This window comes from Macaca mulatta, chromosome 1 (assembly GCF_049350105.2).
Source record: "Macaca mulatta isolate MMU2019108-1 chromosome 1, T2T-MMU8v2.0, whole genome shotgun sequence".
In the NCBI taxonomy this organism is placed as follows: domain Eukaryota; kingdom Metazoa; phylum Chordata; class Mammalia; order Primates; family Cercopithecidae; genus Macaca; species Macaca mulatta.
In genome coordinates this window covers 37,512,555-37,524,712 of record NC_133406.1, presented here as the reverse complement: position 1 = coordinate 37,524,712, position 12,158 = coordinate 37,512,555, and the positions used below count along the sequence as shown (strand labels likewise).

At 38.8% G+C, this 12,158-nt stretch overlaps 1 protein-coding gene across 11 annotated transcripts in view; it reads right to left on the bottom strand.

Moving 5' to 3' along the window:
- Positions 1-353: 353 nt before the first annotated feature.
- CEP350 (centrosomal protein 350) overlaps positions 354-12,158 on the bottom strand; it is a 161,274-nt gene continuing 149,469 nt past the window's right edge. For 10 of the 11 annotated variants that reach the window (XM_028851021.2, XM_078001058.1, XM_078001059.1 and 7 more), the window contains one exon: positions 354-4,225. In XM_028851021.2, the coding sequence (XP_028706854.2) occupies positions 4,061-4,225 (165 nt within the window). In that variant the 3' untranslated portion in view covers positions 354-4,060. The remainder of the gene's footprint in view (positions 4,226-12,158) is intronic. The other variant, XM_078001037.1, reaches the window with a different exon arrangement.

Below are 12,158 nucleotides of genomic sequence, written 5' to 3'. Positions count from 1 at the left end.
TTCAAAATATCTTTTGGTGGCTTTCATTAGACATTAAGTTTCTTGAGGTCAGGGACCATGTCTGTCTTTTTTGCTATGTTCCCAGCACTCAGCACAGTACTCAGAACATGAAGGTGGTGGTCAGTGGCTATCTGCTGAATCAATGAGTGTGGGACCAAAGCCCAGGCTGCTCAAATGTATGTGCTGATGGCATTTATGTGCAGGTAAACAGCTCTTACCCACAGCTTACCTTATTCTACTGTCCAAGTATCAGCATCCTGTGACTAAATAAGAAATCAGAAATCAGTGAATTTTATGGGGACTAATTTTCTGAAGTTGGCTCAGGAGGGGAAAAACGGAGACCTGACATAAAATTAATTTATAAATCAGTTTATTTACAGATTTTATCTTTTCTTAAAGTATATTTCAGTTAACAAATCTATTTACACAGGTATACATGGGAATTCATCCCAGTTATTTTACAGATCATACTTACAAACCACACCCTTAAGTGTTCGGTGCAAAATTGCACTGGATGTGACTATTGGCTGAAAATGGCCTGATGACCAGGCTATTTACACGCACACAGTAAACGGGTTTATTTTTTCATGTCTGCACAGTACAGTACACACAAGGAGGCTGAACCTCCCACAGAATGCTTTGCAATGTGTTTACCAAGAAGGCTTTGCAAAGTTCAGAAGGAAAAGCTATTAAACATAGATTAATTAAAATGACAGTACCTCCTTTACATCAGTTTACATTTTTTCTTCACATTTTTATAATACAAAGATATTTTACTGAATTGCTGCACAACCAGTTGAAGATGATTTGTAAACATGTAAATTCCTACAATTTGCATTAAACGTCATTGTAGTTTCTATAATTTGCTCTTTGAATTAATGTTTTACTCACTAGTATTCTTAAGGTAGTAAAAGGAAGATGTAAGTTTGTATTTCTTGCAGAAAAGTTATGAGTCTCTAATGCTGTGCTACAGAAATTCTTTTGCGAGTACACACTTTATTCAAGTATTGCAAAAAGCTAAGGCCACTTTTTTTCAAGACAAGAAAGTGAACAAAATTGTTTTTATCAATAGGCCACAACACTCTTATGAGCAATGAAATCTCTTTTGAAAGATAATTTCTCAGAGACCTGTAGTCACAGAAGGAATTTTATTTTCTTTTAGGTAAAAGAAAAACAAATTACCTTCCTTATTAACTACGTTTGAGCTCTCCCCACTTTTCCCTACGGTAAAAATTCCTGTGTAGACCTGAAGAGGGAATCTATACCCTGTACTTGGTTTAACCCAGAGTTAACTACTCTGGATAGCACAAATTGTTTTGGACTCAGAAGTAAATCTGAAGCCTATATGTTGGTTTACTACTAAATTCTGATAGTGCTATTCTAAAAGATATTACTGCTGATGCAAAGATTTTTTTTTTAGAGGAATTATGAAGGAAGAGTGAAAGAGGACGAGGATGTAGGGAGAAGGAACAAAGATTAGAAAGAGGGAATATTTAGGTTCTTGATTAAGAGGCAGAGCTGATTTAAAAGATACCAGCATGGAACGAGTGGCTGGGTATCCACATCTATCTTTCTTAATCCTAAGAATAAAGCCATTTCAATTAGATCCAAATAGTTAATAAGAAATCTGCTAATTATGTATTTTTTTTTTTATTTTTGCTACCAAACTACAGATAATCATTTCTAGCAAAGAATAAGACTGATCCATTTCTGCCTCTCATGTGGAGCCTAGGATTCTTCAGATAGTAAAGGCAGTTGGAGTCTGTCAGGACAGCTACTGCCACATTCTTGGCAGCACTTCTTACCAGATTGCTGATTCCATGACTTGTATTATTTTTTCTCTTTCTGGAGTCATAATGTCATAAAGAATAAACTTTCTTATTAAAAACTGGTTTTAGGTCCAAATAATGAAGATGTAGAAAAACAACCTACAGTCCCATTATAACATTTTGAAATTCATTTATAAAAAATTTACAGCAGCTGTAAAGTTTCAGTATCATAAGGACAACGTGATCCCACAAACAGCCAAAGGATGCAGACAAGATGTTTTTCTGTCTTCCAAATAACACAAACTGAAAAGAAAAGCCTTTGCTTTTCCTTGACCACATAAAAATAGTATTTCCACACTACTGGTTAATAACCCCAAGAAACCTTTGCTTTTCTTAGTCAATATGCTCATTATGGCTACAAGACTACAGCTCAACATCACAAGCCCAGAAGAAATGCTGGTAAGACATCAATCTGAGCATTTCCCGAGACCCAATCACAACATTTCAGTGCTTTCCTTATTTGTCAAGAGCTATCATACCAGTCACTGTGCAAAATGCAAATATTCCAATGATTATTTCAGTACATTTCTAATAACGACAAGATGAAACCCAAGAGGAATGGGAGTGTGCATAGTGAAATATTTAAGATGCAAAGGCAAGTTTGGAGGGAAGATGCAGAAATGAACGAACGTGCACACTTAAAGATTATACCATCTTTGGGGTTTTTCTAACACATTTTGAAGCTATAACATTCCAGGATATTTGTAAATATGAATCCAGTGGATGTCTTGGATCATGCTTCTAACCAGGACCTTCAATATTAAGGCATTTACATTTGCGCCTAAGAGTTTCCACATTCTTCTAGATTACTTGAAGAGGGACAGGACTGATGAACAGAAACCAGTCAAGAAGGCAGGGTACTGAGGTCCCAGGAGAGCATCTCTTATGCTCTAATGTAGCAGCTGGAGTCTATAGATTTTTTTTTCAGATGCAGGTAATAGTTGTGAGAAGCAATGCTGTAAGAGAGGCAGAGTTAAATTGTACAGTGTCTTTAAATCATTTTATCCCATCCTGCTACTGCAGGTCATCTTGGAAAGCCCATCTTCGTTTCACTGAATTAAATGACTTCTTCAATATGTGTATTGGTTTGTTAAAACCATAGGTTCCTGTGCAAAGACTGAACCACAGAAGCTTCAAGATGGAGGTTTAACTATTACAAGAAGAATCTTTCACTTCTGAATAGGGACATACATTTTCTACTTAATAATTTATCTTAAAATAAATTAAAAAATGTTCCATAGCACAAAACAAGCACACAAACAACAGACAATATCTTTTTGTCTTTGGTGCACACACTCATTTCCTAAATCATTCAAGTAACAGCATCTCTAACTTCTTGGGGAAAGATGGGAGTTGAAGGTTTGAAGGCCAAAATGAATTATTTCCACTTTGCCATGCCTGGATGCCTGAGATGGTCCTGAGTATCTGTGATTCTGGGAGCAGCTGGTAGAGATTCAGAACGAGTAAGAAAAGTGCAGGAGTAAACCAAGGGGTAGAAGAACCAGCCCTGCATTGGTCCTTTTGAGCCCAGTCTTCAGTAGGGGCACTTCTTTGTTTTTACGCCCACACAGAGAACACTAAACATAATGCAGAGGTTTAAAATTCTTTAGATGGTGCTCAAAAAGCAAGGCTACCACTTATTCCTGTTAGCCTGACAGTCCACTTGGTGCTGCTCAACTACAATAATGGAAGAAAATGGTCTTCAAAAAGAAATGAAATAAACTCCAGAATGTGAAGTTGGCAGACATTATTAAGCTTGCCTATTTTAGAAGCGGTTAAGGGTTTAATACTGTTTAGAGACTATAATGTCCATTTATGACTTCCATGGTATAGACCAGAATTACATTTCAAAAGTGATGTGATGCATTGATCTATACCTCTCTCACTTGACTTCAGACTCAAATAAGTGATACCCTAGTCTAAACTCAGAGGTAAGTCTGCTGTTTTTGGCCCTCTCTGAGACCCAGTGGGGTTGCTAGCGAGAGGTATACAATTACACTGTACAACTCTGCCCACCGAAAATAACCAATTAATCCAGTGGATAGTCTCGAAAGGCAAAGGCTGTAATACCAGATATACCACATTGTCCTATGAACTCCATACTGGTAGTCTTTAAGAATAAGTACAAGGTCCAGAAGCACTCTTGCTATGATGGCGATGGGGTGTACAGCAGGAGGCAGAAAGGCCCAGGACTCACATTAGCACTCAGTGTTCGATTTATTTGCAAGATGTCACACAAGTAGCATTCTCCCCTGCTTTTCACTGATCTGATTCAGAACATCAATAGTATCTTTGATCAGGGTCTCAAAGATCCCGTCGGCGAGCTGCATCTTCACACACAATTCATCCTCATCATAGTTCACCCACTGTGCCTCCTCCTCATGGAGCTCCTGAACCTAGGATTTAGAAGACAACAAACTTAGAAAATTCCTGTCACACAAAAGCTAGAAAATATAACTGCTGACTTTGTAGTCCTATCCATAGGAATACAGCCCAAGGAAATAAACCAGAGAAAAAAGGTAATTCATATGACATCAATACCCCTTTTAAAATTGCAAAAAGTTTCAAAAACCTCAATTGCCAAATAATATCAAGATGACTTCAAAAATACATTTGACAATATTGGAGTATTTCATAGATATTAAAGATTACCAGTATGTTGTCTATGTCAACATAAGGGAATATGTATTCCATAAGGAATTCCATACCATAAGGGAATAAGGAATTTAATGGAAGGAGAACACAAAATATTAGACAGAAATGTTCCTCTACTTACAATGAAGTTATGTCCAATAAATTCGCTGTAAAGTGAAAATATCATTAAGTCAAAAATGCAGTGAATACACCTAACTTACTGAACATATAGCTTGGCCTAGTCCATCTGAAACATGCTCAGAACATGTACATGGGCCTAAAGTTGGGCAGAATCATCTGCATCACAGTCCACAGGAGGGTATCGGTGTTTACCCTCATGATGGTATGGCTGACTGTGAGCTACAGCCCACTGCTGCTGCCCCCATACCACATATCACTAGCCCAGGAAAAGATCAAAATTCAAAAAATCGAAGTACTGTTTCTAGTGAGTGTGTGTTGCCTTCATACCATTGTAATGTTGAAAAACAGTTAAGTCGAACCTTCATTACGTAGGGGACATCTGTATATGGATTTACAATTATAAAATGCATATATTAAAAGACAATATTGAATGTGATTCTGGAGTATTATAATAAATGAATAACACTTGTTATAAATAAATTTATCCTTATGGTAGTTTTCAAATGTAATATTGCTTAAGTTTATTTTTCGAATCACTGTTATATTAATACAATACTTGCTCTTTTTGCATTTTAGGATTCTTAGGTAAATAAAAACTAATCAAATAGAAATAACCTCCCCAGATTTATTGCTTGTTTATAATACATGGAAAAAAAACTACTTTATTCTAAAAGAAATACATTAGATTGGCTGGGTGCGGTGGCTCACGCCTGTAATCCTAGCACTTTGGGAGGCCTACGTGGGTGGTTCACCTGAGGTCAGGAGTTCAAGATGAGCCTGGCCAACATGGCAAAACCCCGTTTCTACTAAAAATACAAAAATCTGCCAGACATGGTGGCACGTGCCCGTAGTCCCAGCTACTAGGGAGGCTGAGGCAGGATAATCGCTTGAACCCAGGGGGCGGAGGTGGCAGTGGGCCAAGATTGCACCACTTCACTGTAGCCTGGGCGACAGAGTGAAACTCTGTTAAAAAACAAAACAAAACAAAAACAAACAAAAAAACCACATTAGATTTGCTATACAAAATAACACTGTGGATGGGATGGAGGCCAGATAGGGAAGTGAACCCTGATCTAGTCACAAATTCAGCAAAATTAATTGCAGTGACAGGGGTCTCTAACTAGAAGTCTTACTTGGCAAAAAGCCAAGTGACAACATGCTCCTGGCTTGCCCGGATCATAGTTTCATCTTTAAAAAAGCATAGCAAGTGGGCCGGCGTGGTGGCTCATGCCTGTACTTCTAGCACTTTGGGAGGCGGAGGCGGGTGGATCACGCGGTCAGGAGTTCAAGACCAACCAGACCAACATGGTGAAACCCTGTCTCTACTAAAAATACAAAAATTAGTAGGGTGTGGTGGTGTGAGCCTGTAATCGCAGCTACTCAGGAGGCTAAGTCAGGAGAATCGCTTGAACCCAGGAGGCAGAGGTTGTAGTGAGCCGAGATTGTGCCACTGCACTCCAGCCTAGGCCACAGAGTGACTCCGTCTCCAAAAAAAAAAAAGCAGAGAAAGTGAACAGGGGAACTTGTACTCTGGTTTGCCTTATGAGGAAACAAGAAGACTCTAGCAAAAAAGAGACTACATCATCCTGAAGCTTGAGAGAGTAAGACAGGGCAAGAATAGTATTGTCCAACATATGTCCTTGGCTGGAGTTGACAAATATGTAACAGGGTGGCTGCCACATTCTTTCTCTTTTAGAAAGGTTGTTTGGGGGATATGTAAACATTCATTCCTATGTTCCCTAATGTACCACCAAAAAGGGTTCTATGGCCAAATAAGTTCTGGAGAACTCCCTCTGGGAGAGTTACATTGTAATTAAGCCTATAAGACAGAAGCCCACCAGTAAAGAAACTTGTCTTACTCAGCGTTTCCTATATTTAATTGACCACAGAATCATGGGTATCTACGAAATACTTGTCAACCTACCATGGAATTGGTGTTCCTCTCTTATGAAGGATGCTATAATAAACAGCCTAATATAAGACTTCTTGAACTTGTGCTGAGGGATGGTCTAGGTGTGTGCACAAAAAATTTCACATCTCCAATGAATTTGTTACTCAAAATTGTGCAGCATTCCTTTCTATAACAGTTCTTGCAGACCCCCCCACCTGTTTTTTTGTTTGTTTGTTTTTTGAGACAGGGTCTCACTCTGTCACCCAGGCTGGAGCGCAGTAGTGATCTCAGCTCACTGTAACCTCCACCTCCCAAGCTCAAGCTATCTAGCCTGCCTTGGTCTTCCAAAGTGCTGGGATTACAGATATGAGCCATGCTGCACAGCCTCTCTTGGCCTGTAATATTATATCTGTTCTTTGAGCAATTTCCTCCACAATAACAAAATTTAGGAAACACTAAGGAAACCTTTTGTGCGCCTGCAGTAGAAATACATGCTCATGACATTTTTTATTCTTTCTCTCGGTGTAACCTCAATGCAGCCCCCACTGAAACTAAGATTTCAGTGTTGGCAAAAGCTTTGTTCCTACTTAAGAACAGGAACTATTTCTCTGTCACTCAGAAAGAACATGAACTTTTCCATTTCTCTTTGGCCTTTAGAAAGCTCAGAGTCTAATTTGGAACTTCAACTATAACAACTGAGGGATCTCATAGCCTGCAAATTTGCCTCTATTTTTTTTCTTCTGATCTTATTATATTCTATGACTCATTTCCCCGATCCTGCTCCTGAAGATATATGTATGCATATGTAAAAATTAACACATTTAAAATATAAACAGCCTAATTAATTACATCTAAAAGACTAACAGTTTTTTTGTTTTGTTTTGTTTTTTGGGAGCGGAGGAGGAGACAGGGTATTAGGCTAGTGGAAGAGAGAAATGTAGTAAATAGAATGTGGCCCAATTTCAGCAAGCAGATGCCAGGGTCTTTCACTGTATCCTTGTGAACAAGTTGGGAAAAAGCAGACAGGTCAGTTAGGTGGATTTACACTTGTTTGAGACGGAGTCTCGCTCTGTCACCCAGGCTGGAGTGCAGTGGTGCGATCTTGGCTCACTGCAACCTCCGCCTCCCGGGTTCAAGTGATCCTCCTGCCTCAGTCTCCCGAGTAGCTGGGATTACAGGCATGCACCACTGTGCCCAGTAAATTTTTGTATTTTCAGAGAGATGGGGTTTTGCCATGTTGGCCAGGCTGGTCTCAAACTCCTGACCTCAGGTGACCCAGCTGCCCCAGCTTCCCAAAGTGCTAGGATTAGGTGAGCCACTGCACCTGGCTAATTTACATTCTTTTGATTAAAGGACAGCTCTCAACCTGGAAGGAAGTTTCTGACTTGAAGACTCAGGGAGTTTTTCCTCTTCACTCCCATTCTATTTTCTTCATATTCCATTATAGCAATTATCATGCTAAATTATATTCTGTGTATCTGTTTTCCCACTAGGCTGTGAGCTCTTAAAGGGCTGTTTCTTTTTATTTATGATTCCCTCGTGACTAGGACAGTCCAAATAGAAGGTGCTACATAAGTATCTGGCATATAGAATAGATCATTTTTGTGAATAGTGAAAGGCTGTCTTTAGCTCTACTTCATTGTTTTTAGCAATGACCTAGATGAAGGCAGGTACATCAATTTTAGAAATGACATGAAGCTGGGAAATATAATAACTACGTTCAAAGAAAGAATCAAGAAATGTGGTGGTAGCCTGAAACAACGGGCCACATTTAACAAGATGAAGGAATAAATAAAGTTCTGTAATAGGGTCCAAAAAAAATCACTACAAAAGCACAGGTTGGGCACAGGTTGGTCTTGGGGTTTTCCTCAGCTCCTGCAAGTACTCTAAGTATGATACAGGTAAAAATAAACAAAAGAAATATGATCATAAACTGAGCTAATCAAAATATACTATCTAGAAAAAATAGGTTGAATGACTACTAATTAAATAATATACAAGGCTGGGCGTGGTGATGCATCCCTATAATCCTAGTGCTTTGGAAGACTGAGGCAGGAGGATCCCTTGAGCCCAGGAGTCCAAGGCTGCAGTGAGCTACCATCATGCCACTGCACTCCAGCCTGGGTGACAGAACAAGACCTTGTATCTAAAAACAAAACCATGAAACATTATAAGGCTAATTCTGAGCACTGTATTTAAAGAGAGACACTGACAGACCTACAGTTATGTTGAAGGGCTCAAAACTATATCAGACAACAGGAGACAATACTAATGTTTTATAAGGAGAAAAGACTCGGGTGAAACATGATAGCTGTTTCAAAAGGGTGTAGAAAAAATTAAAGTTGTTACGTAAAACCCTAAAGCTGTAGAAGCAAATTGTAATTAATTGTGTGAAGGCCAACTTAGGCTTAATATGAGAAAGAACGCAGAGACAGGGGGAACTCAGGAGTGCTGAGTATCCTTCTTACCAGCTCCCAGGCTATAAACTATAAAGGAGATTTATCATCTTAGGTGCAATTCTACCTACAGTACAGAGATTTTTCAAGGCTACTGTACATAAAGGTTATACAAACAGTGCTCTAATTACTTGCTACTCATTCCACAGTATCTATACTTTGAGAATGTACTGCTAAAAATAGCTCGAATTCTTAGCTAACCTAAGATATAAATTAATCAATGCCTTTGTGAAGGAAAAAAAGGGCAGTGAATGAGAACTAGAGGTGAAAGAAAGATTGCTCTTCTTGTTTGGCTAACAGAAGCCTTTATGTCTAAAAATTATTTGCATTTTATTCACCTGAAATAATGCCTGAAGACACAAATATAGTTAGATTGATTAGGGACATTCTCAGTCCAAGCAACAGCTAAAATATACATTTTCTTAAATTGGAAGAAGCAACTGTTTATTATGAAATGTTTAGTAAGATAGTTTATCATGCTACAAATATTTTAAAATGGGGTAATTAAGATTTTGATAAAAGAATCACCACGATCAAGTGGGATTTACTGCATACACAATCAATAAATATGACACACCACATTAACAAAATGAAGGATAAAAATCAGAGGATCATTTAAATAAATGCAGAAAAAGCCTTTGATACCCTTTCATGATAAAACTCTCAACAGATTGGTATAGAGGAAATACACCTCAGTAGAAAGGCCATACATGACAAACCCAGAGCTAACGTAATTCTCAGAAGTTGTTTTGAACATGTGAAATTTGAGATGTCTAACAGACATCCAAACGCAGATACTGAGTAGGGAAATGGCTATCTGCATCTAGAGTCAAGCAAGAATCCTAGGCTGGAGATACGAATTTGGGAGTGGTGAACATACAGATCGTAGTCAAAGCCATGAGACTGAGAAGGAGTGTAGACAAAGAAGAGGTCTGTGGGCTGATTCCAGGAGCACGTCAATGTTTCAAGGGGAGGATGAACCAACAAAGGAGACTGAGGAGCAGCAGCCAGTGAGGGAGCAGAGAGCCAGGTTTCAAGGAAAAGGGAGGGATCAACTGTGCTGAATGCTGCCAATGGTTCGAGGAACACAGGAAGTGAGATTTCCCACTGGGTTCATCAATCCAAGCAGTTTTGGTGGCATGGATGAGGTAAAAGCTTGACTGGAGTTGGTTCCATAAGAGAAAGACAGATTAGGGAGAGTAAAAATGGACATGTTAAAGGAGTTTTATTGTAAAGAGAAAATTGGAGGGGGAAGTGATGACAAGAGAGTTATTTTAGCTTTAAAGAAATATGCAGTTTGTATGCTAATGGAAAAGATTCAGTAGAGAAAATGCGTAATGCAGGGGAGGTGATGGTCTATGCTTATTATTAGTCCAAGTGCTTTTGCCTTCAAGAATGCTGTATCAGGTGGCAGATTAAAAATGCTACATCTGAAATAGCTTTAAGTGCAAGGAAAAAACTACTGTGTATCAATGAAAATAATTACATTAATAATATCTAATATTTTTGAGAGCTTCTTATATGCCACTTAATACATATTAGACCTTGGTTAATCATCCCAACTCTACAAGGTTGCTACTTTAAAGAGGGGGAGACTGAGAAAGACAGAGAGGTGAGAGAACTCACCCAAAGTCACATTGTTAATAAGTGGTAAAGACAAGACTGGACACTTATAAGCTGTCTGATTCCAGAGACTTTGCTTGTTATATGCCATTCTCTCCATTTATAAAATAATCCCCATGAGAGAACTTTGGGGTTTATTACATGCAAAAATACTGAAGGAGGCTCAGGAAGTTTCAGAAACTTTTAAAACTAGAGATCCTAAGCAAAATTCCCAATAGTCAAAACTCTAGAAAAACAATAAAAAACATCAATTTTATAGGAAAAGATGACTTCCTTTTATCTATAGTATTGTGTTGTCTAAAATATTAACCACTGTCTTCTCCTGCTCTTTTATTTTATTTTATTTTTTTTTGAGACGGAGTCTTGCTCTGTCACCCAGGCTGGAGTGCAGTGGCCGGATCTCAGCTCACTGCAAGCTCCGCCTCCCGGGTTTACGCCGTTCTCCTGCCTCAGCCTCCCGAGTAGCTGGGACTACAGGCGCCCGCCACCTCGCCCGGCTAGTTTTTTTGTATTTTTTAGTAGAGATGGGGTTTCACCGTGTTAGCCGGGATCGTCTCTCGATCTCCTGGCCTCGTGATCCGCCCGTCTCGGCCTCCCAAAGTGCTGGGATTACAGGCTTGAGCCACCGCGCCCGGCCTCTCCTGCTCTTTTAAACTACAATATCCAAATATTAATTACAGATAAAATTGGAAAAACTCTTGGAGTATATCAAAAAACAACTCTACAAGAAAACTACAGCTGTCAAGATTCAGTTCCAGCAAAAAGGGTAAAGTAAGATAATGCCAAAAAAGTCCTCATATAAATATGTAGACGTATTAGATAAGATATAACATAAACATCTGTAATGTATAAAGAAATTTTGAGAAAGGAGGGAAAATCCTAAGTAACAAATAGTGATTTAAAAGAGGGGCAAGTGCTATGACTACCTAGGGGAGGAGTTAAGAGCCATGGAAAGAGAATAAGGCCAAAGATGTCTAAAGAAGTTTCACAGAGAATTGGGAAAGTTGGGAAGAAGCAATCTTTTAAAAGACAATAGCTGAGAAATTTCCAGAACTGAGTAAAGATATGAATCTATAGATTCAATAAGCACAATGAGTCTAAAGCAGAATAAAAACAAATCCACATTTAGACATATCCAGAAAAATTAGAGAACAAACACACACACATACAATCTTAAATGGAAAACAGAAGAGACCAATTCTCCATAAAGAACCGTCAGCAGACTTCTCAAAAGCAACAAGAGAGGTCAGAATGATATAAAAGTTAAAAAAGAAATTACTTAAGCAGATAGGGTAAGGAAGTCCTTGGTAAGGTTTTCGTTTTAATGAAAAGCAGCCCCCAAATCAGTTTCTTTTCTAATGAAGAACAGCCTGTAAAATCAAGCTGCAGACATAGACAAGCAAGCTGAAAGCTTGCACAAGCGAACGCTAGCAATTGTGACAACAGAAAAAACTACCCGTGGAATAGGCATATTCAAAATGGCGGCTCCATCCTCTCTTCTTTTTGCCACGTGTACAGTAAGGAGCAGGCAAGATGGCACTGGCCAAGTAGAAAATCCATTTGCCTAATAAGATTAGGGTGGGG